At 48.4% G+C, this 22,504-nt stretch overlaps 1 protein-coding gene and 1 long non-coding RNA gene across 4 annotated transcripts in view; one reads left to right on the top strand and one right to left on the bottom strand.

Annotated features, from left to right (window-relative positions):
• The window catches only part of SETD1B (SET domain containing 1B, histone lysine methyltransferase), a 36,178-nt gene extending 13,810 nt beyond the window's left edge, over window positions 1-22,368 (bottom strand). For 2 of the 3 annotated variants that reach the window (XM_081338897.1, XM_081338895.1), the window contains exons 1-7: window positions 12,942-13,078; window positions 12,588-12,739; window positions 12,014-12,112; window positions 11,307-11,577; window positions 8,769-8,881; window positions 4,604-5,788; window positions 99-854 (exon numbers count right to left, since the gene is read on the bottom strand). In XM_081338897.1, coding sequence (XP_081195023.1) covers window positions 99-854; window positions 4,604-5,788; window positions 8,769-8,881; window positions 11,307-11,577; window positions 12,014-12,112; window positions 12,588-12,739; window positions 12,942-13,020 — 2,655 coding nt within the window. In that variant the 5' untranslated portion in view covers window positions 13,021-13,078. Of the gene's footprint in view, window positions 1-98; window positions 855-4,603; window positions 5,789-8,768; window positions 8,882-11,306; window positions 11,578-12,013; window positions 12,113-12,587; window positions 12,740-12,941; window positions 13,079-20,988; window positions 21,034-21,668 lie in introns of those variants that run through there. The other variant, XM_081338896.1, reaches the window with a different exon arrangement.
• LOC308674453 lies at window positions 15,524-22,162 on the top strand. The gene is made up of 2 exons (XR_014027875.1): window positions 15,524-17,056; window positions 17,326-22,162. It is a non-coding gene; the product is annotated as an uncharacterized lncRNA (long non-coding RNA).
• Window positions 22,369-22,504: the final 136 nt, after the last annotated feature.

Below are 22,504 nucleotides of genomic sequence, written 5' to 3'. Positions count from 1 at the left end.
GGAATTCTGGGAGTTGAAGTCCACAAGTCTTCAAATGGCCAAGTTTCGAGACCCCTGCTCTAGAAAATCAAGGCTAATTAATTTCACCAACTTCCTACCTTAGCGAGACGTTCTTTCTTGTCCCACCAATCGTCAAATGCCCGGAATGCCACCACTTCCACCATCTTCTTGTTCAAATCCCTTTTCATTATTGCTTTGAGCTCCTTCACGATCACCAAAAGGACGCCGTCCACTGTGGCCTTGTGCGGATCTTCCTTCTTGGGCTCATAACCCGGTGGGGGGACGGAGGGGTCAAACCTGGGCAAGGGGGGCCACTGTTGCCCCCGGTTCATAGCTGCCCCCATGGAGAAATGCCGGTAGGGAGGGAGGTTCACAAACTGCATCCGGTTGCTCATGAAGGGGGGATGCTGGTAGGTGTTTTGCCCTTGCATCAGGCGGCTGAGCATCTGGGTTTGCATTTGGAAAGACATGGACAGGCCGCCCCATTGGTTGCCCAGGACGCTGATCATATCCATCTGCATCAGAGGAAACATCCCAGGATGGAAGGGAGGCAGAGGGGGCAAGATATGAGGGGGAGGGACCCCTGGAGGGGTTGGAAGGGGCGGAGGGGGGACGGCTGGGTGGGTGGGCGGAGGCGGGGGAGGAAGAGGAGGAGGCATCGGGAAGACCGGCTGGGGAGGGGGCGGGGGAGGCAGTGGAGGAAAGCCGGGCGGGGGCATCGGGATGGAGGAGGTCATCACACCGGTGCTGCCAATGGAGGTGTTCACCACAATGTTCTTGGCACATTCCGCGCTGGGCGATTCACTCATCTCGTCGTCCGAGATCTCCATGTCTTCTCCTGAAGACTGATGACACTAGGGGGGGGGGGGGGAGAAAGGGAGGAGAGAGGTCCGCCTTAGGCCAGATCAGAGAACAGTCAGCGAAGCAAAAAGAAGCCTGGACTTCAGCCAACAGAGGACCTCCAAAGCTCATCCACCCCCAAAGCGCTCTTCAGATCAACCTCAATAGATAGATAAATGACTCCACCAAAGATACACCTCGACCGGGTTTTGCTCTGAAAGGTACTCAAACTGGCCGCGTTGCTGAACGTAACCTGACAGGACAGAGTAAATAGAAAAAAAGTGTTTTGCCACAAGATGTGGGTCTCTCCTCCCCACTCCTCCAATCTGGGTTTAATCAAGACAACTTTGATCCAACTGTGACCACCGGAGGGCGCTGTTTGCAAAGAGTGAAATTTATGTTCTGCAGCAGCAGCCTGGAGATCCCGGCAGACGAGGGGTTTGCAGTCAACAGAGGTCTTCCTACTGGTGCAAGAGTCTCCTGTGGCGTCAACCTTGTAGGAAGGTCTCCAAAGGAGACGATAAAGTAGAGACCTCCGAAGAATCTCTTCTGGTACTGACCTTGTGGGGAGGTCTCCAGAGGAGAAGACAAAATAGATCTCCAAAGGGGAATAAGACTGACATATTTTCCCGTCTTTACGCTAAAGCTGTGTGCTAAAGCTGTGTGCCCAGCCTGATCATCGGCTGTGCTATTTGGAGACCTTGGGAGGTGGCATGGCTGCTCGCTGGGAAAGCTGCACTAAAGTGTAATTATAATGAAATATTTTTAGAAGATAGGAGCACAGAAAACAGAATGGGAAGCCACCAACTAGTCCAAAACCCAACCCTGCTTTTACAAAGTTCTGCCGTCTCAAGCCGTTGCTCCAGTGTGAAGCACAATCAAGGGGACGTCAGCTTGAAAAATCAAGACAATCAAAAAATTGGAAAAGAAAAACGTAACTTCAAAAGGTCTGTTCGTTTGAAGATACCCTTTGTTAAGTTCAGGAACTTCAGCCTGTGCTGCCTTCGCCAAGAAATAGGAGCGCCTTTGCTATATATATATATTTTAAATGTAAATGTGAGAAACATCAGGCAAAGGGATGGCCAAGAACGGGCACTTTGGATCGGTTCCATGTTGCTTCTCAGCAAACATCCTAGCCCAGCGTCTGCCCTTTGTCCCCGGCGTGTGCTAGGAAGGAAAACCCCATTGTGTGACACCTGTCACCTGCCAGGCTCTGAGACTAGTCCCCAAGAAGTACAGCAACAGCCGCAAATCCATCCAGATGCTTCTTAAGCGACAAAACGGGCTCCTTGCCGGGAGGAGAGAAAATTGAACAACACGGGCCTTCGTTGACACGGCTTTATTCAATTCTCGCAGGAGGGAAATTTAAGCTGATCTTTGGAGACCCAAAGAATGAAGTGAGATCTTCTCCAGAGAATTGCAACTCGCTCCCCAGACTACCTGGGTTGTAGAGAAATGCCACAGCGGCGTGTGTTTGTGCCACACCATCGGACAGGCTCAGGTGTTGCTTTGTAATGAGGGCCTGCCTCCCACTAGGAGGACTTGCGGCGGGCGGGGGGGGGGGGAGAGAGAGAAATGAGAACACTTGAGAAGACGGAAACCCAAGAAAAGATCTAACGTGAACACCAGGGCTTTCTCAAAAGCTACAACATCACCTGGTTTAAAATACACCAACACGGAAAGCCTGAAAGCTAAATCAGAGACACCAGCACGAAGGAGGTACTGTTGTCTACAATCGCAACTATCTTTGTAATCTTCAATGTCTTTATAGTTATATTAGCTGAGGCCAATAAATCAGCAGAAGCTTTTAGCTGGAGAAGAAGGGAGGAGAGACCGGAGAAAGAGGAGAAGGAAGCGAAAGGGAAAAAAGAGAAGAGCCACGGAATTTAATTCGGTAGCCAGGGCGAGAATTATGTATATAAAGGTAGTCCTCGACTTAACAAGAGCTTTTTTAGCGACCGTTCGAAATTACAAGGGCCCTGAAAGAAGGACTTGTGATCATTTTTCACACTTACAACCATTGCAGCATCCCCATGATCAAAATTCAGAGGCTGACTCCTACTTATGACGGTTGAAGTGTCACTGCCAGGTTATCTTTTGCGACCTTCCAACAAGCCCAGTCCACGAGGAAGCCAGCTTAACTGAACAGCCTTGTTACGGGTTTCACTTAACAACTCTGGGAAGCAAAGTTGTAAAATGGGGCCAAGCTCGCTAGGCAAATGGACGTGAGAGGGCCTGAGGATTACGGGGGAGAATACGAAGAAAAACCCGTGCCAGGAAGGCCTGGCACCATCAAGGATTTCTTGATCCTTCTCTATATCCAAGGAGCAGGAATACATCCCATCGCGTTCCAAGGGGGCTGAGGGATAAGTACAGACAGACCGAAAATACTTGTCACTCAAGTTCTAGAGGTTGGCAGTGCTTTGCTCTCCACGCTTGTTTCAATTCAGTTTCTGAACGTTTCGTGAGCAGACTAGGTAAACATCAGCAGCAGGATTTTCTTGACAAGGAAGTCCTGATGATGATGTTAGCTAGTCTGATAACAGAACGTTCAGAAACTAAAATGAAGCAAGCTTGGAGAGCAGCGGACAGACGGAACCCGACTAAAGATTTGTAAATATCTCAAGTAAATTAAACCCTTCTTCTTTCGGTGACGGCCAGGTATTTAGCTATTATCGTCTATCACATTTTGGTGGGAAAGAACACCCAGTGTATCCCAATGCAGTGCAATACAACCGCTCATAAAAATAGGTAAACTCGCTTTTTAAAAAGCCACGCAAGGGAAAACAAAAGCATTTGCCGTCCAAGGGATCAATTGCTCCTGGAAATAAATTTGCTTTCCAGGTGACAAAAACGCTCCCGGGATGAGTAGGGCTTCCCGCGGGAAGTCTTATCGCACGACGGAAAACAGAAGCGTCTTTCTGCTAAACCCCAACCAGCTGACATAGAGGGGAATTTCCATCACACAGCTTGCACAGCGTTGGCTGGGATTTTTTTTTAAAATTTCCAATATTAGCAAATCAGTGTCTTCGTGCATAAACAGAGTGATTCTTCCCCCCTCTCCCCCACACTCAAATCTCCGGTGTAGTCTAAAACATTTCCAAAAGGATATGATATTCAAGCAGAATAAGAGATCCCAATTTCTCACATTGAACATCTCATGTGTTATAAAGTGTACGTAATCCGTGTTTATTACTACACCAGTAATCCTCGATTTACGACCAAATTCGGACCCGGTCTTCTACTGCAAATATGAGGACTGGTCATAAATACCCTTTTTCAGTGTCATTGTAACTTTGATTGGCCATTAAACGAATAGTCGTAAGTCAAGGGCTACCTTGTATACCCCTTGGGTGCAGATTCCAATGGATTTCTCAGACAAGGTTGAATGTCTGAAGCAACGCACTGAAAAAAAGTGACTTATGACCATTTTTCACACCTACGATCGTGGCAGCATCCCCGGGGTCTCCTGATCAAAATTCAGACGCTTGGCAACCAGAATTTATGACCGTCGCAGTGTCCCCGGGGGTCACGCGATTCCCTTTTGCAACCTTCTGACAAGCAAAGTCAATGGGGAAGGCAGATTCACTTAACAACCGTCTGACTCATTTAACAACTGATCCAGTTAACGACTGTGGCAAGGAAGGTCGTAGAGTGGGGCGAAATTCACTTAACCCACGTCTCACTTAGCAACGGATATTCTGGGCTCCGTTGTGGAGTAAGTAAGCCGGGTGACTTACTACCTGCCTCTCTTCTCCCTTACCTCTTCCATTGTTTCTGGCACGGGGCTGCTGTTGAGGGGCTGCATGTCTTTCGCCTCCAGGGGCTCCGACTTGGAGGTCCTGTTCAGCTGCTCCACGGGTGTGACGCTCGCCTCGGCTGCTCCTCGCGCATTCTGGCAGGCGGAAGCCGTCCCGAGAATGGGCTCGTCGTCATCCGAATCGGGCAAGGGGGTTGGGCTGATGTCTTCCAAGCCGGTGCTGGAAGGGCGCGAGGAAGGGGTTTGTGCTTGATAGCTGGGCTGCGAGTTTGGGAGCGGGGAGAGCTGAGAAGAGGACGAGGAAATGGGGCTACCTTCCATTCGGATCTCATTGTCCGAGTCGTGCTCGTTCAGAAAATAGAGTTTTGTTCTCTGCTCTTTCAAAAGCATTTCGATCCTCGAGTCCAAACTGTTAGGCTGAGTTTCCGATTCCACCGTCGGGGTGCCGGGCGTCTCGCTCCTTTCAGGAGTCTGGCTGAAGGACGCCCCACCGGAGGGCTCGTTAAGACTGTCGGGCTCTGGGGGGGGTGGAGGAGGAAGAGGAGGGGGCTCCTCGGGTTTCTCCTTGGCAGGGACAAACTCAGCGGGAGGAGCTGGGCTACTTTCGACCGTCGCCTCGGCGGGAGGTGGGGGTGGAGGCCGCCGGTATTCAACCTCCCGGGACGTTTGAGAAAACGGGGGCTCTTCGGGCTGCGGGTAGGGGGGTGGGGCTTGGTAGGGCGAGAAGGCAGATTTGTACGTCGAAGCACCTGAGTGACTCCCCGGCGACGTGTGGGAATATTGCACCGTTTCCGGCTGGTGGGACTTGAAGGCGCCAAACTGATGCTCGGAGCCTCGGAAAGTCCCGGCTGAGTTGTGCACGTAGTGATGGCCCAGACGCCGGTTATAAGCATCCGTGAACTTCGTTTCGTGCCTGCGGGGTTTGTAGCCGGAGTCCTGTCCGAAATGGTAGGCCGGCGTGGTCTGTCGGCTAGAGTAGGCAGAGTCTTGGGAAAAGGGAGTCCCCAGGCGTGGGGTCAGAGGCGTCCCTTGGGACTGGGGGGTGAACTGGCCGTAGGAGTTGGGGGTGTCCTGTCGACAACTAGAAAAGGCCGTGTCGTGAGAAAACGGGGTGCTGCTATTTGGGGTGGTGGAGGATCCTGCCGAAGACAGACCGCTGTCCTTCAGCCGTTTCAGTGTGTCGGCCAACTGCAAAAAAAAGGGGGAAAGGAGGATCAGCAAATAACAGGCGAGACAGTCTAGAACAGGGGTGTCCAACATTGGCAACTTTAAGACTTGTGGACTTCAACTCCCAGAATTCCCTTGCCAGTGAGTGCAAAATACGGGTCCTCATAGTGTAACTCCCCTCCTTCACCCCACCTTTGCGTGGGGGTTGAGCTGTGGGTCTGGCTTAGCTGCCAACCCTGGTTGAATGGACAAATGCTAAGTCTTCCTGAGCGTGTCACCCGACACGCACAAAATTTGTCTTAGATGCTGAGAAGGAAACGCAGCCCCAGCACAAAACGTTCCTGACGCTGAAGCCACTCTTTCATCTAATCTATTTATCTGTCTTTAAAAAAAAATACCATGCAGAATTAAACACACTTTAAAAAAAAAAAGCTAGGGCTTCCAATAATAAAATACGGAGAAGACACAGCAGGGCAAATGGCATCTTTCCAGATATGGATTGTTAAGAACTAGAAAGAGCAGCCAATGATTGCTGTCAATTAAAATTTACTTTGACATCTTCAGCGGTTTCGTGAATCTGAAGTTCAGAGCAAAATAAAATGGAAACTTTCAAAAACAGACCGATGCTAAGCTTTGCACGAAATATATGTAACGGAGTGTATGTGTGCACACGCACACACACACACATATTGGATTTAGGACCACAAGCAGGCCTGGAATTTCTGTTGTAAGTTTGAGTTGGAGGTGATTTTACGATTTTTATGGTGGCCGTTAAAGCGAAGCACATGGTCATTAAGTGAATACAGCTTCCTCAGTGGGAGGTTTTTTTTACCGGAAATTGGCAGGAAAAAAGGGGGGGGTCCCAAATCATGATTGCTGAACTGCAGGATGCTACAAATGGTGGTAAATGTGCACCAGTTGTCAAGTGCCTAAATTGTGGTAACGGGGATAGTGCAAGAGTTTTAAGTGCGAGTTTTGGTCATTTGTTAAGTTTTTCCAAGGCTATTGTAACTCGGAACTGTCATTAAACAACTGTAAGTCAAGGACTACCTCTACACACACACACACACACAATCAAACTACTATATATATAGCCTATGTATTTCTCATACAGTGGCAGGAAGAACCAGCCTTGAAACTAAAACACTGAGATATATATTGAAATAAATAGGTAAACCACCAGCTCACGATCAATAAAACCAAACCCTATAAAGAAACAGGGTCTGAGTATCTGTGGAGTCCAGGAAAAGGGCCTTAATATTATTTCCCACCATTAAATGCCCCTGAATTTGGCTGTACAACAGAAAAATTGGTATGAAGACTGGTGAGAAAGATCGCTCGGAAATTCCTTTGCTTTGTAAGGCAACCCAGCTGGAGATGCTCGATCAGACAGGATTCCAAGCTGAGCATCAGGAACATGAACTGTCACTCTTAATTCTGGATAAATTACACTCTACAAACAGGAGGCTAAGGGAAAGGGAACAGAATTGGACAACTGTAAGGTGTTTTTTTAAAAAAAACCCACAATGTTTCCTCTACAATTCTAAATAATGCCTGTAAGAAGAAACACTGTTGTATTTTTTTTTTTAAAAAAACATCCGCAGAAACTGCCAAAGTCAATGATTGTGTATCCCAACAAGAGATGAGGCTTGAAAACCATGTGTAGAAATTGCTCAACAAGAGTTCAGAGTACAGCCTTTTTCAAAAAATTCAAACTTCCAAAAGGCAGCAGGAAAGTGATAAAGGCCACTGTCTCAAAGCAGCTGCTGCCTTTTTGCATAAACCTTTTGCCTGATGGAGTAAAATTATGCCATTTAAGCAACTGGAGATTAAAGGCTGAAGAAAAGGAAACCAAGACCTGAAAAGAGGCATCTAAAATTCTCGGCAACTGGTGCTTCCGCCAAGGAGGGGGGCAGCCTCCCAGGAAACACATCCTGAACAAGGAGCGTTTTAAAATATTCCTTTACATTCTTGCTAGGCAAAACTGAACCCTCACAATGGATGGAAGCTCTTTATGCTTAAATTAAACACCGGTTTAATCGAAACGATTTACAAAGGGCTAGTAGCCAAGGGGATAAGAAATTCCGACTAAGTAAGAAAAAGCAAGTGACACCTCCAGGAAACACACCTATTTTTCTTTCCTTAGCAACTTGTGCTGGTGTTCTGTACAACTGGCTTTCTTCATACCCCTTGTCCAAATGTATAGGGTCAAACTTCAAAGATTAACACTACTTCAGTTCAGTTCTCTCTCCCCTGCCCAGATTTCAGATTCGGACTAGGTGACTTCTTAAGCCGCTCTCACAAACCTATTTCCAGTGGAAACGTAGCTCCTCTTCCTCCTAACTAGGGTGAATCTTTTGTTTCGACCTGGGTACATGGTGAAATCAAAAGGTCCCTGCTTCAATCACTCAAAAGCAGATTTCTAAGATAAACAAGCCAAAATCCAATTTTATCGTGGTCAACCTGGCCATATATCGAAACCACAAGTAAAGAAATGGACATCAGGAACACATTACGCTGTTAGAAGGTCTTCTGACTACTATCCGTTGAGCGCGACGGGAGCTCAGAACAAACTCGGCAACTTACAAGATGGCTTTGACAAGTCAGCCACATAAACGGTAAGTTCACATGAAATGTACAAGGCTACTCTGGATATTTTGAGAGTCAACCGGACTGGGATATAGAAATGGAATAAACGAAATACAATGAATTCTGTTTGGGAATGTTATATATATACTCTAAAATCAATGTCGAAGGTGGCCCCTTTAAGATATGTGGACTTCAATGTCCAGAATTCCCCAGTCACGATTGGTGTCTATTCCAAAGTTTGACTGCCGAAGGGAAGACCAGAACTAGTCTGACATAAATCTCAGTCATGTCCTTCTTGAGTCAGGCAGACAGACCAGTATATCCATATCATAGCTGGCTGTCAACAAAGCTCTTCTTAGCCCAGGTGCCAAGCCTGGAACATCACTTAACATGGACCAAGTTCCAAACATACCTGCAGGGTCTCACTGAGGGTGGGTGATGCATCTTGTTCGTTCTCCACTGGCAAAGTCTGCGGAGTGTAGAGCCCATTCACAAGGAGCTCATAAAAATGCATGCGCTTCTCACCTGGAGAGGTAAGAAAATCACCGTTAACAAAAACTGATGGGCAATGTCTAGAATGACCTAGAACCCTCGCTTTTGCCTTAAATGGAGAAAGCAATGGATCTGGACTTTGGGCTTCTGCATTAGTGACCCGTTTGTGCGAAAATCAAGAGGGAGGGGACTGTCCCCCTTCCAGATGTCTAAATGGTAAAAATAGTGACTGACAGTCAGCAAATCGTGGCACACAACGGTTCCTCTATTCATGGAGAAGTTATCCTAATTTAATGGCTGCAGTCTACCCCTATATTCAGACCTAGCAGGAGAACAACAGGGGGAGAAGATTCATGAGAAGACCAGAGAATTAGGGAATAATCAGAAGCTTCTGATCTGCTTCTATGTCTTGCTTCTGAGCTTCTCCAAAGGGGCAACTGTATAAGCCTCGCTCTGTTCCCAAGTTCTGTTCTTGCAATCCCAATGCAGCTGTATGAAGCTGCATGTACTTTGCCTGTCTGTTTTTGGTTAATCTGATTGGAATTCTGCAGGAGAGGCCCATTGAACTGAAGTCTTCTTGGTCCACCAGTAACTCTTTGCCTCTACCCCACATCATCACACTCAATTATGTGACAAGATCGTGCGATTTCACTGGGCAGGTTACTATCTCAATTACAGAAAATATCAAAGTATCACTAGACAGGCCTTATTATCTCAGTATTAGCAACAGCAACACTCTTACTATACCCTAAGATATAAATTTCACCTTAAATGACTCACAGTTAAAGTGATAACACTTTAAGATCTGCGGGGTTATAGACTTCAGAGGCCAACATTTAAACATTATGCACTCTCTTTAATATTGAACATCACACAATTAACTAAAAAGTATTGGATATGTCAGAATCCAAAAAAAGAAAACAATTATTTCAAAGGCTAGTATTTGTAGAGAAACCTAAAACTTTTTTTATTAGCAGTAAGCAGTCAAAACATGTGCAAAATACTAATGTGAGTTTTCATACAATAACAGCTTAAAGTTTCAAGCAATTAACTAAGAATTATGAAGATTTCACACTGTTGTTTTCATTTAAAGCCAGAAAGACTTCAGGCTACAATCACTCCTAAGTAAATTCTGTTTAACTCACTGGAATTAAACTAATAAAGTTAGAGTTGGGTTGGACTGAAAATATTAAAGCTCAACTGATGTATCACAAAGCACTCAGGGCAAAGCTGAAATCACAGATGGTGGTATTGTTTATTGATTATATGCCTCTAGTCAGAATTAATGCAATGGTGCCTCAAAATAATGTTGAAAGTACACTCAATAGCAAAGCCATCTATCTGACCTATATTTCCTCTTCATTGATCTTTTTCTCTTTCTTTCTAATATGCAGGTCTGAATCCTCATGTCACAACATGGGCGAAAAAAAATGTTCTGTTTCGTATGAAATTCAGCAAACTGGATCAAAGCTGTGTTCCAGCATTTAGCACTGAAAACAACACGCAGTTTCAAACTTCAGCACAAACACTTTTAAAAATAAAGTATTTCAATTCACAAAAAACCCACTTTTGTTTACATAGGCCTTTTACTCCAAAATGTAACATTTCCCCCTTTTTAAATGGATTCTTTTAGTTCTCAAGGAAACAAGTTACATGTTATATATTAAAGTAACAAATGGGTCAGAATGACTGAAGTATGTTTCCTTGCTGCAGGACACAAAGAAGAGGAGGAAAAAGCAGCAAGAAATAATAATAATAATTCCATTTAGGAATTATATAAACCATTCCATTCATCCTTAGTTGCTTTGCTTATGCCTAGCAGGGCCAGCACTCCAGACTCTCAACTCCGAGGAAATAAGGGCATACTGTCTCTTTAAGAGACAAAGCAAGACAGATTTTTGCAGTCCCCTTTAAGAATATATTGATTTCCACAGTAAAGCGACAAGATAAAAGGAAGGGCTCTGCTGTAATCTCCCTTGGAGGGGATAAACCTTCCAGATTATTTTCTCAGACACTTCTCCAAAGGGAATTCTTCCACCCCTACCATCCTTTAAGGGCAAAGCATACTTTCGGCCCAGAGGTGCAAGGAAAGGGTGGGGAGGGGGCAGTGTAGCAAGCAGTGGGTCAGCAAAAGTGAGGGACTGAAGGAGTGAAAGTGAGCGGATGGCAGCATTTGCTAAATTACAGGCCTGTCTCTTAGCAACCAACAACACATTCAACTCCACGTGACAACCAAAAGCCCAGAAAAGCAAGGAGACACGGGTGTGTGTGTGAGAGAGAGAGAGAGAGGAGAGAGAGAGAGAGAAAGAGGAGCCATTTAAGTCTCCCCCTTTTAATTAATTAACAGCCCTCCCCTGAGGTCTGCAAATGAACCCCCCCCCTTCCAGGATTGGAGCAAAAGGTAAGGGAAGAAAACAGAGCAAGATGGAGGAGAGGATTGCATCCGAGGGGATCCCACCTTTTGTATCCAGCTGCACGTGGATGATATTCCCCATGACGGAGGTGTTGTGCAGGTGCTGAACGGCTTCGCGGGCGCCTTTGACGGTGGCAAAGATGACTTTGGCAATGCCCAGGTGCTTCCTGTTCTTGGGGTTGTACAAAATCTCCACTTCTTCCACCTCGCCGTATTTTTTGCACATGTCAGTCAGGAAGTTTTCACGGATGTTGTCGTTCAGCTTGGCAAAAGTGACTTGCTTGGGGGGCACGGGCCCCACATAAAACTCATCAATCTGGGGGGGGTTATTTCAAGGGGGGAGGAGGAGGAGGCAGGGCCCATAACACGAGGATGGGGAGGAAGGGGAAAGAAGAGGAAGGGGAAAAAAAAGGTGACGGGAGTCAGTCAAAACGGTTTGGTGGGGAAAATGAAAGTTTAAAACAATTCTCTTGAATGGGAGAGCTTTTTTTCCCCGTCCTCTCATCCTCTCAATGAAAACTCCCGCGTGGCTACCTCCTTGGCCATGCCTTGTTTACACAACAACTGACAATCTGAAAAGCAGCCCGGCCGCCTCAGTCCAGCCAACTTTTGACAAACAGCCCTCAACTTCTTCACCTGGCTGTCTCTGACTATGGCACTGCTACGCTAAATGCTCAACAAACAAGAAAGCCCAAAGAGTAGTTTACACGACTTCGGCCAACAGGAGCAACAGCCCCGCCGGGCACCTCTACCTTAAATTTTGGGACGGAGAGTTCCAGTTCTTTCGTTTTGGTCCAGATGCGTCCTATCCTGGGATCCTCCACGCACTCCACGGGGGCCAGACTGGGATTCTGCAAAAAAATAAAAATAAAAAATAGAAAAACAGCACTCCTCTCCAGAAGAGCCAGCAGGTAGCGATCCAATCCTCGCCAGCAGAGCAAAAAACTTTACCCTGCAGAAGAATTGCAAAGCAAGGAAGCTGAAGGACCGGCTGATTTTCTTTAGGGGGGGGGATTTTAGACGCCACTGGGGATAAGCAATCCGGGGATCCCCTAGCCAGCAAAAGCAAGCTGCAGTTTTCTTTCTTTTTTCCTCTGACAGGCTACAGTAGGTCAGGGGGTGTAACTTCAGGCTTTGCAGGTTGTTTCCTAGCAAGCTTTCTCTCCCCCAGGACACTGAGAGAGCTCTTTCCTCTTCCCTAGAAAGAGGATCATTGAGGTTTCCAAGCAGATGGGGGGGGGTTGGAAGAAAAGGGGGGGAGGCATCGCATGCATGGGTAGCATTCTGCTTTTTTTTCTCCCTTGTCCCCCAGGGGATCCCCCTTACAGGAATGCTGAAGTGCTGCCCATCGTAGCGGTAGAGTTTGTGCTGGCCTTTCTTCAGCGCCGGGTCAATAATCAACTTGTAACTTTTCCAGTGGTGATTTTTCTTCTCGGCCGAGGGACCCGCCGGGCCGCTCTCCATGCCGTTGATCCAACCTGGGGGGGGGGGGAGAGGAAGGATGAGCCCCGGAGTTAGAAAGGGGGGGGAACGGAGAGGAAGGAGGGCCGAAGGAAGAGGAGGGAAGGAGCCGGGGGCCCCTCCGCCTCGCAGCCCCGGCCGGCCGGGCAGAAGCGGCGCTGCTGCCGCCCCATCGGAGCCACCGGGGGCGGGCGGGAGGGCAGGGGCAGCGGCGCTCACTTGAACTCAGTTTGCGGACCGGCTCTTCGCTCGGCTTGGCTCGCTCCGCCGCCGCCGCCTTGCTCTCTTTGAAAGACATTGTCCGCCGGGCCGATCGTCCGTCCGCGGGCCGGGAGAGGCCGCCGCCGCCGCCGCCGCCTCGGCCTCGGCCGCCGCCGCTCCTCCTCCTCCTCCTCCTTCAGAGGGGGCCGCGGGCTCCCTTCCGCGGGGCCGGGGCGCCTCCTGCCGCCTGGGCGCTTTTCCTCCGCTTGGCGAGCCAGCACATATTGTGTGTGCGCGCTGCCCGCCCGCCTCCTCCTCCTCCTCCTTCCTCCGGCGGCGGCTCAGGCATCCCACAATTCTCCGCCAGGGCGCTGGGCGAATGGCTAACCGCCCTCCGCCGAAGGCACGTTCACGGCAGCTGCGCCGCGCCGCCCCCCCCGCCGCCCCCGCGCGCCCCGCCCCGGCTCCCCCCCCCCGCCCGCCCGCCCCGCGTGGAACCCGCCGCCCGCCTTTACCTCCAGCAGGGGAAGCGGGCCCGCCGCTGCAGACCCACCGGGGACGGCGGGGGGGGCGGGGGGGCTGCGTGGGAGACTGGGGGAGCCCCCCCAAAGCTTGGCAGGGCTCCGCGGCGCTCAGAGGCCCCTTCCCTTCCCCGGCGGGCGGGGGAGGAGGAGGAGGAGGAGGGGGGGGGAGGAAGAAGGGGCGACGTTTTGTTACAATGTGTCAATTTCACCGTTCGAGGCGGGAGGGGACGGAGCGGAGGAAAGGCGCGCGGCAGCCAATCGGGAGGGCGCTTCCATTCCGCCGCGGCCCGAGCCAGGCCGGCGGGGCAGGCCGCCTTCGCCCCTTCCCTCCGCTGCCCTGCCTTCCCAGGGCGGCTCGGTCGGGCTCGGGCCGGCTGGGGCTCGGCGGGGGCTTTCGGCTGGGCGACGGGGAGCCGCGGCGAGGCAATTGGCCGGTCGGAGGGGCCCGGGCGGGCTCGGCCAATCGGGGCGCCGCTCGCATCGGGCTGCAGTTATTAGAGGCGGCGCGCGAAGCCAGCCGCGCAGACGGCCGAGGAGAGGCGGCCGGAGTGGAGCGGGGGAGTGCGCGTGCGCGCTGGGCCATGTTTGTCTGCAAAGGGAGTGAAACTGGCCGGCCGGGTTTGCCTTTGTTCGCGGGCGGGCGGGCGGGCGGGCGGGCGGGCGGGCCGGGGCAGGAGCGCTTCCCCGCTCGCCTGCAATGCTTGGCCGCCTTTAGAGGACCCCGAGGAAGGAGGAAGACGTGATAAAAAGCTGGATTTTTTTTTCTCCCCCGTCTCGACTCGGAGCTCGTGCTGCTCTCGTGTCTAACTAGGTCATGGCACGCCCTTAACGCCAGCAAGTCCCAGTTTTGCATGACCAAACAAAGTCAATCACACGCGTCTTTTGATCTTTTTTTGTTTTTGTTTTTTTGGAAAGCGCTGGCTTCTCTCGTCTGAAGTGTACATTTCGAGATAAGTCCGAAACACTTTAAAAAAAAAAGTAACCCGGCCATCTTTTAAAAAGTTTAAATCCTTCCGTGCTAACAAGGTAACGTGGTAAAGCTTATAGCGGTAGGCACCGTGAGATTCTTGCAAAACAGGCAGGATTCTTTTCTTTTTTGTCCTTTTACGTTGTAAGTACCCAATCCGTTCTGTCCTTCTTAATAAGTGTAGTTTTCATGTTAACGTTAACGGCAGTTCTCCTGGTTTATTTCTTTCAGGCTTCATCTGCATGTCATGATATATCTATATTTGTCTTGTTATCTAAACCAATTGCTTCTGAAGGCTTTAGAGATGCTTGAGATGTTGACCTACAGTAACTTAGCCAGGCGTAGCAAACACTAACACGGACAGATCGGGCAGGATTTGATCATGTTATTTTTTTTTAAAGATGGGATGGGGAGGGGGCAGGAAAGACCACGCCGTTGTCTCGAGCTGCGGCGTAAATCGCGAAATGTACCAGCTTAAAGGCAGCCCAAGTTGGCCGGAGTCAAAATCCGTAAGATGTCTTAAACCCCCCCTTCTTTCCCCCCCTAATTATTTGGGTTTGGTTCTGTTGTTTTTAGCCGTAGAGAGGATCGGAGATTTGATTTGCAAATTTGCGGCAGATCGGGGAGTGCGTAACCAATATTAAGCAATAATGGGCTTTTTTCCGCCCTTTTCTATGCCCCAACCGCCCCCCCACTTCACCTCCAGATCTGCGCCAGGAATGGTGTGCGGGTAAGTAAAGCTTTCGCCCTGGCAGTGGAAGGAGAGAGCAGCAGGCCTCGCGCTCTCTCTGCGACAAAAGGGCTTCTTCCTCCAGGACGGAGGTCGGAGCGATTTTCAGTTCGGGGAGAGGGCAACTGTCGCGAACGGACTGGGGCTTGGAGCCGGCGGGGGGGGGGCGGGAGGGAGGTCGGCCACCAGAATCTTCCATCTTGCCCAAACAAAGCGCCGCGCTGGAGAGCTGGAGGGGCTGCTCTGCGGATCCAGGCGGCGTTCAGAGGAGCTGCCAAGCGGCTGCCCTTGAAAAATGGGGCAGGGGGGGCAGCTTTTCTCCTTATTGCAAGCGAAGACAAGCTGACGGGTTGGCTTCCTGCAGAAAGGTGGTTTTTTTTGTTTTCATTTGTGCCTGTGATTTTGCTGGATGCTTTTCCTCTTCCAAGCAAGAGATCCGGTGATCCGCAGTAATGGAAGCGGCTTGGTGTTGCTCAGCTGCCTCTCTTTCTTCCCCCCCCCCAGCGCAGGATGCGAGGAAGGGAAGCAAAATGGAGTTTGGCCGGTTCTCTGTTCAGAGACGGGCAGGCTGGAGCCGTGCCGGGGACGGTGGGCGAGGCTGGCTGCCTCCCAGTGGGCTTCTTTGTCTGCTTTCTCTCCTTTTCTGCCTTGCAGGAGCTACTCCGAGAGGCTTTTTCGGGTGCCCGGACAGCCCCCCCCCTGATCGGGCCCTGCCTCTCCCCTCGGACAGAGCAGGGAGGAAGCAGAGATGCCTCGCCTTCCCCTCGCCCACTTGCAGGGTGGGGAAGGGGGAAAGATGGTGGCCGTTTGGCCTGTGGGGGAGAGGCGAGAATAGCCGGACTCTTTCCGCAGCAGGCTGTGCCCTTCTCCGTCTCTCCAGCAGCAGCAGCAGCTCTCCATGGCACGGTTGGGCAGGCAGCCTCTCCCCCCCCCTTGCTTGCAGCCGAGGGAGAGGGTTGCTCAGTCATGGCGGCCCTGCCTGCCTGCCTGCCTTCCTCTGCTTCCGCAGGCGGCTGGGCGAGGGGTGGGGAGGACTCGCCCTGAGCTCCTGCCCTGGAAGCTTCAAGCTGTGTGTTGGCGGAGTTGCTCAGCCTCTCCTCCCCCAGCCCTGACCCCTAGGAAGGGTGAGCTCAGCCATGTTGGAGGAGCAGCAGCAGCAGGAGGAGGAGGAGGAGCAGCAGCAGCAAAGGCAGCCGTCCCCTCTTGTCAGACCAGAGCTGGCTTCTTCCTGCTGGCATCTGCCCACTTGGCAGCGGGAAGCCTGTGCCAGGCATAGCCTGGCTGAAGCCACTCGCTTCCTTTGCTTGGCAGGGCCGAGATCCAGAGTAAGGATAGGAGAGCCAGTTCCTTCTCTTCCCTCCAGCCAAGATGGCTCTCTCTCTCTCTCTCTCTAGCAGTGGATCACCAGGTTGCTTCACTGTGCTCGGCTGTTCCCAAATGGGGGCATTTTTGAAAGAGCAGGGCGACGCCTCGGGCCTTGACTGCACGCCAGACTCTTCCACGGAGCCTTTCCCGGAGGCTCGGCCAGGATCTTTGGGTGGTTGTTGTTGTTAACCGATGCAGCAGTGAGGAGCCACCAGCTCTGGTTTGGCTGGCCTCAGAGCAGCACGGATCTGGATCGGCAAGCGTAAATCCATCTGACCTTTCTCTTCCCTATCAAATCTCTCGGGAGGGGGAGGGTTGAAGCGTTTCTCTTCCACATCCCTCCTGCTGCTGCTGGTGGCTGCTGATAAAATATTCAGAGGGAGGCCCTGGGTGTTGCCTCTCGGATGCCATTTTACCACCTCTACCCGGGGATTTGCTCAAGCGGTTAAACCAGTTTTTTAAGCAACAGCTCCGAGGAACGGACTCTGCCTGCCTGTTAAACATTAAGCCACGTCATCCTTCAGGCCTTTGTGGGAAGAGAGCGAAGGTAAAGCAATTGCTTAAGTCGAAAGCATACAAACCGGACATAATCCTGGTGAATTACGCCAACTGCTTCAGAGTCGTCAACCTGCTTAGTCTGACACTGTACACTTGGCAGCCTTTTAAGCGGGGCTGGGAGAATGGGCTTTTGATTTCTGCCACCAGGCTGGAGGAGGAGGAGGCATCCTGGCGCATTGTTTTTTCCCCCCTGTGAGCAATCCTGCTGAGAGAGAGAGTGTGTGTGGTTGTGTTCAAGGTGTGCATCTTCTCCCTCAGTAGGTGACCCACTTGCTTGGAGTGAGAACAGTGAGCCCAGTCGCCAGATGATGGCTAGGACAGGCGTCTGCCCCAAGATGGCTTACGTTGCTGGCAGAGAAGTGGCGACTGATGGCTTCTCAAATTCCTTTCAGATGAGTCGGAGCCAGGCGCAAGCAGCAGCCCCACTACAAGCTTGATCTTTCTGCATCTTCCTTGGGTTTTTCCTCCCCTCCCCATTGCACTGAGCCTAATGTAGGTCGCTGTGCAATGGTTACTCTTTAGCTTCCAGTCTTTTACAACTGGGCTAGAGTATGGAAGGTTAGAATTTTCCAAACAATCCATGTATATTTCTTTCACCATGGTTCTATACAGTTGCATACTGTAGTTTTATTTCCGTGCTGTAGATAGGTGTGAAGCGGGGCTGGAATACATCGAGAATTCTACGCAGAACTTAATCCCGTGATTTCAAGGCTGGCGTATGATAAGCTAAAAATTTTGCAGCTTGTCTGAATAGTTGTGATGCTGACTTGGAACGCCTGGCCCTCCTCCTCGACCGAAAGTGCCTGGATTAAGTACTACGTTGCTGTGTCCTAATTTGGGATTTCTGGATGCTAGACTGTTTATTTTAAAATTTCAACAGGGTGGCTGCGTCGAAGGCTCTAAGACAGAGTCTCTTGGTTGGTCAAAACAGACTTTTGGAATTTGCTCAGTACATTTTTGCTAGTAGTGAAGACTGTGTTGCCTGTCAAGTTTGTTAAATTGTCCTGAGAGGGTGATTTCCAATGAATTTGTGGAGAAATGGCTTGCCTGCTTCGTCGGTTTAGCCAATAAGCATTGATATTTTTATATGTTTCACTGTTCGTCAGTTTCAAGGGTATTTCACTTCAGTCCCTTTCAACTGTCCTTGGAGAGTGCTTGATGTGCAGAAATACCCTTCCCAGCGTTTCTAAAGATTTTCAAGTTAAATTAGAGGTAGAAGTTCTATATCTTTCTAGACCAAGTGGTTCAATGTCTGTGAAAGATGAGGAAGTCTGAATTGAGGCCAGCATGGAAATCTGAACCAGCTTCACTCAAACATTGGGAATAAGCTGAGTGATATAGCAAGTTCTTACAAGCAAGCCTCTTGGCCCGCTTCCTGTTTCGTTGTATATTTAGACAGCCAAGAAGACTCCACCTATTTTTGTGAGCCAGAAGACTGAGTGCAGAGGAGCAGTTTTATGAAATGTTGACACGATCTGAAGGGTTCTTTGTCCCGAGCAAGGTTTAATTGAATGATTTCCCTTCCTCCCCCCTTTAAACTTTAAACCTTTCTCCAGCAGAGGAAGAAAGGGGCTGTTTAGGCAGTTATAAGGGGAAATTCAAGTGGGCAGAAAGAGATTAAGCAAAAGAAACAGGATTCCTAGTGTGAAGCGAACGTGTATGGTAGGGAAGAGAAATGGAGGGGTATAGTAGGAGCTTAACGTAAAAGGAGGATACTCCATTGGAGTAAGGTTAAGCTGCTCTTGGCCATAAAGAACAAAGCAGAGTCTCCACACTCATCATGTGATTGGTTCAGTTTCGCTCTTACAGTGTTTACAAAGTCACTGCTGGGTGGTGTGCAACTCAGTGTCTTATCATTTTGTATAAGCAGCCAGTTGTCTATTCAGCAGGCCATAGCAACCCAAGGCTAATGTGTGATTTGAACCCAGTCTTGTTCACATATTGTGCTATGCCATAATTTGATCTGTCTGGTCTTGATTAAATATTATATGTCATCTGGTCTGCTGCTGTGGCTCGCTCAACCAATCAGGGCTGAGGTGCAGATCTTGTCATCGCATCCCATTAAGGAGCAGTTGCTAGGTTGCACTGGCCTGTATTTCACCTTTTTGGAACTTGCTTTCAAGAGCCCCATGCCGGACTAGGCAACTCTTGGTATTCTAACCCAGGAACCTTTTGTATGGATACCCTACTGAGAATTTGGATTTGGGCAAGGAATATGGCATTGTTGGAGCTTGGCAAAAGGGCTGCATTAGTTTTAGCTTTGGTAATGCTGCTAAATTTGGTAAGCATAAGCACGCAGACATGACATTATCCCAATAAGAGTCAGCCAATTCTTTAATTGTATACTTCTGGCAAATTGTTAAAGACAAAATAAAATTGTATGTCCATCCTCCAGAGTCCTTCCAGTTGGTATATTAATGGCAACGGTAATCTGAGAACAGCAAGTGCCATTTGGATCATGTTACCTTTGAATAATTGCCTTGGTGATTAATGCTGCCCCTTTAAGGGAAAAATATTAGGACATTTTGCATAAATACGTGCGTGTAAGACTGCAAAACATCAAATCCCGAAGCAGACTTATGTTCTTCCTCAAAAGGCCAACTTCGGTTATGTGTTGTCTTACACCACTAAGAGATGTTTGAAGTAGCATAATTCAAGTTGCTTAAATGCTGGGAGCGTGAGATTCTGCTCCAACTTTGTGACGGACAACAATAATCTCTTATTGCTCTTTATGCCTTGGAGTAGCTGGATGACATATGCTCTGAATAGTATTGAAAATGACATGGTGCAGTGTATTTTATGCATATGTGATTTCAGGACTGTGTTCTAATGTATCACTGTTAGTAGAAATTAGGTTTGAGTTTTATGGGAAATCAGTTGGCTTCCCATTGTGCGAAGTTCTAAATCACACATGGGTTGATGCGATGTGTAAACTTAGAAATCTTTGCTAGGCCAAAATAAACTCAATCAGTTCATGGAGCAAACTGAAGTTCAACCCACCCTACTGACTTCTCTGATAAAATGGTTATTTTCAAGTATTCAAAATGCAGCTGCTAGCAATGCAAATCTCTATCAAATAGTGTGAATGGGCTGTCAGTAGGATTACTGGCTATTAGTAGGATATTCAAGGACATTGGCCTTGGCCATTGAAAATGACAAGTCTCCTACATGATAGCCACTAAAGCAGGGGTAGGCAACCTTGGCTCTTTTATGACTCGTGGACTTCAACTCCCAGAATTCCTGAGCCAGCATAGAAGTTGAAGTCCACGAGTCATAAAAGAGCCAAGGTTGCCTACTGCTGCACTAAAGGCTAGATTTGCTGTAGACACTTGATTATTGAATGAACACGTTTTCTTGATTCACGTAACATGCTGATAAAATAAATGATCTGAATGAGCAAAACCTTGTTCTTTGTTGCTTAACCATGGTTAATCACTAAGCAAGCTTGGAATGTTGTACAAATGCTGCTGTTAGGTCTAAGTGACCTGGTTAAAGTGTCATACATTTGTAATGTTTGCAAATTTTCCTAAGCTTGCTTAATATTTGAATGTATCTTTAGTTGAAATCTTTTTTATCAGCTTAAACAAGGAACTTTTTATCTGGTCTTTTGAGTGAATTGCTAGCAAGTGTTAAATAAGCAATTAGTCTCGTGCTTATTTCAATGTTTTCCCACTAGCTAGATAAAAAAGAGTCAACATGTTCAGGCAGCAGCTCTCTAAATGCTTTAAAGCTACAGCGCAAGGGTACTGCCATCTCTGTCATTTTTGGGTATGCTTCATTGGATTACAAATTTTGAACAAATGTCAGTATGCAATAGAGGAAACAGATAATACTGTAACATGAAACCTGGAAGATAGAGCTATGAAACTGTGCAGCACCATATGAACCAATTTATACAAAAATAAGGTTTATTGTACTTACTGTTTCTGTAAATTGACTCCATCCAATGTCATGCTTTTGAGGATGCTAAATTAAAGGGAGAATGTAAAACCTAGTTAAAAGAGGGCAGTTTTGCTATTAGTCGCAGTGCTAACTCATGCTAGGCTTAGAGAAAGAGGAAGTATGTTTCTCATTTTACAGATGTGGTTTGTTCCCTTTTCCGTATTTACTACCGAGTGGACAACTTGTATATTACACATATAGTAGAACTCCACCCACCCGTGGAGTAAAAAAACTAGCATGCTCATGGCTGATTTTGTAATTAGTAGTCAAAGTATAAAAGCCAGAAATGTATGCTGTACTAATTATTTAAAAACCATGCAAAACTACTCCCTAGCTTCCTTCTTAGAAAGAGGGCAGGAAACAAAAGGCCACGTTTCAGAACCAGAAGTTAGCTTAGCCCACAAGGTAAATTATGCAGATAAAACAGGCAGAGGACATGTTGTTCCCTGAAAGGGGGAAAAATGGGAATAAAGTACAGTGACTTGTAATACTTTTTCAAGAAGTCAGTTACAAGCATTGCATCAACGATGGTTAAATATCAGACAGAAGTTACTTCTGCCTTTTGTCTCCCACGAACTTGATCCCAACCCCCCAACTGCAGCCAGTGTGCATGAGCTGCATGGATTTTACAATAAATACTCCCAGCTTTGTGAAATTACCCAGCTTTCAGAGGTGGTTTTCCCGGCGAGGCTCATTCAAAGGACACAGGTCCAAAAGCCTGTGGAAGAGAAGGCATTGCTTGCTTGTGCTTTCGAGTCAGCTGACGTCTTCCTCCGCCATCCGCCTTTTGCTTTTTGGACTGGCAGTAATTTCCCCTTCCGTTTACTGTCAGGGCAAACTTCCATGGGTGGCGTTTTTTCTAGGCCTAGAGGGCCATCTAGTGGTGACACTAAGTACCTACAGGAATAAAAATGGCCTCCCCCAGTTAATGGTGACTTCATGGACATCCAAGCCAACATTCGTGGCTGGTGCCAGGCGAGGTGGTGCCATCTGTCGAGAGCTTTAAAAAGAATGGTTTTAAACGGCTAAATTGTATAGTGGGACACAGCTCCCAGTTTTTCTGCTGAGCCAGCTCACTTAAACGTGTACTTAGAAATGTAAAATCTGTGTTGAAATACTGTGAGACCAAAATAAAAAGGTATTTGCTGAAAAATGACTTTGCCGTCTGTATTGTAATTCTTTTTAGTGTGGGTGTTTTCTTAATCCCAGAATGAGACTTCAAAAGGCAGGCCAAAGAGTCATAGATACTTCCTCCCTCCTGCATGGGTGCAAAAAAACACTACACTATCTTAAGCTGATTGGAGAATAAAAATATAGGGAGCATTGTTTACATGCACAAGATCCTATTTAAAACCTGAAGACCATCCTTTATGTTGCATGTTTTCTTGCAGGAAAGGAGCAAGAAACAACTTCCTGGTAAGAATATGGCAACTTCAAAATTTGCCATAAATTCCAAAATGGTTTGCTGCATTTATTAAAACAGCCTTAAACTTGG

Source organism: Vipera berus, assembly GCF_964194415.1.
Source record: "Vipera berus genome assembly, chromosome: 14".
NCBI classification, from domain to species: Eukaryota; Metazoa; Chordata; class Lepidosauria; order Squamata; family Viperidae; genus Vipera; species Vipera berus.
The sequence above is the reverse complement of the archived record's forward strand: the minus strand, read 5'-3'. Positions and strand labels throughout refer to the sequence as shown.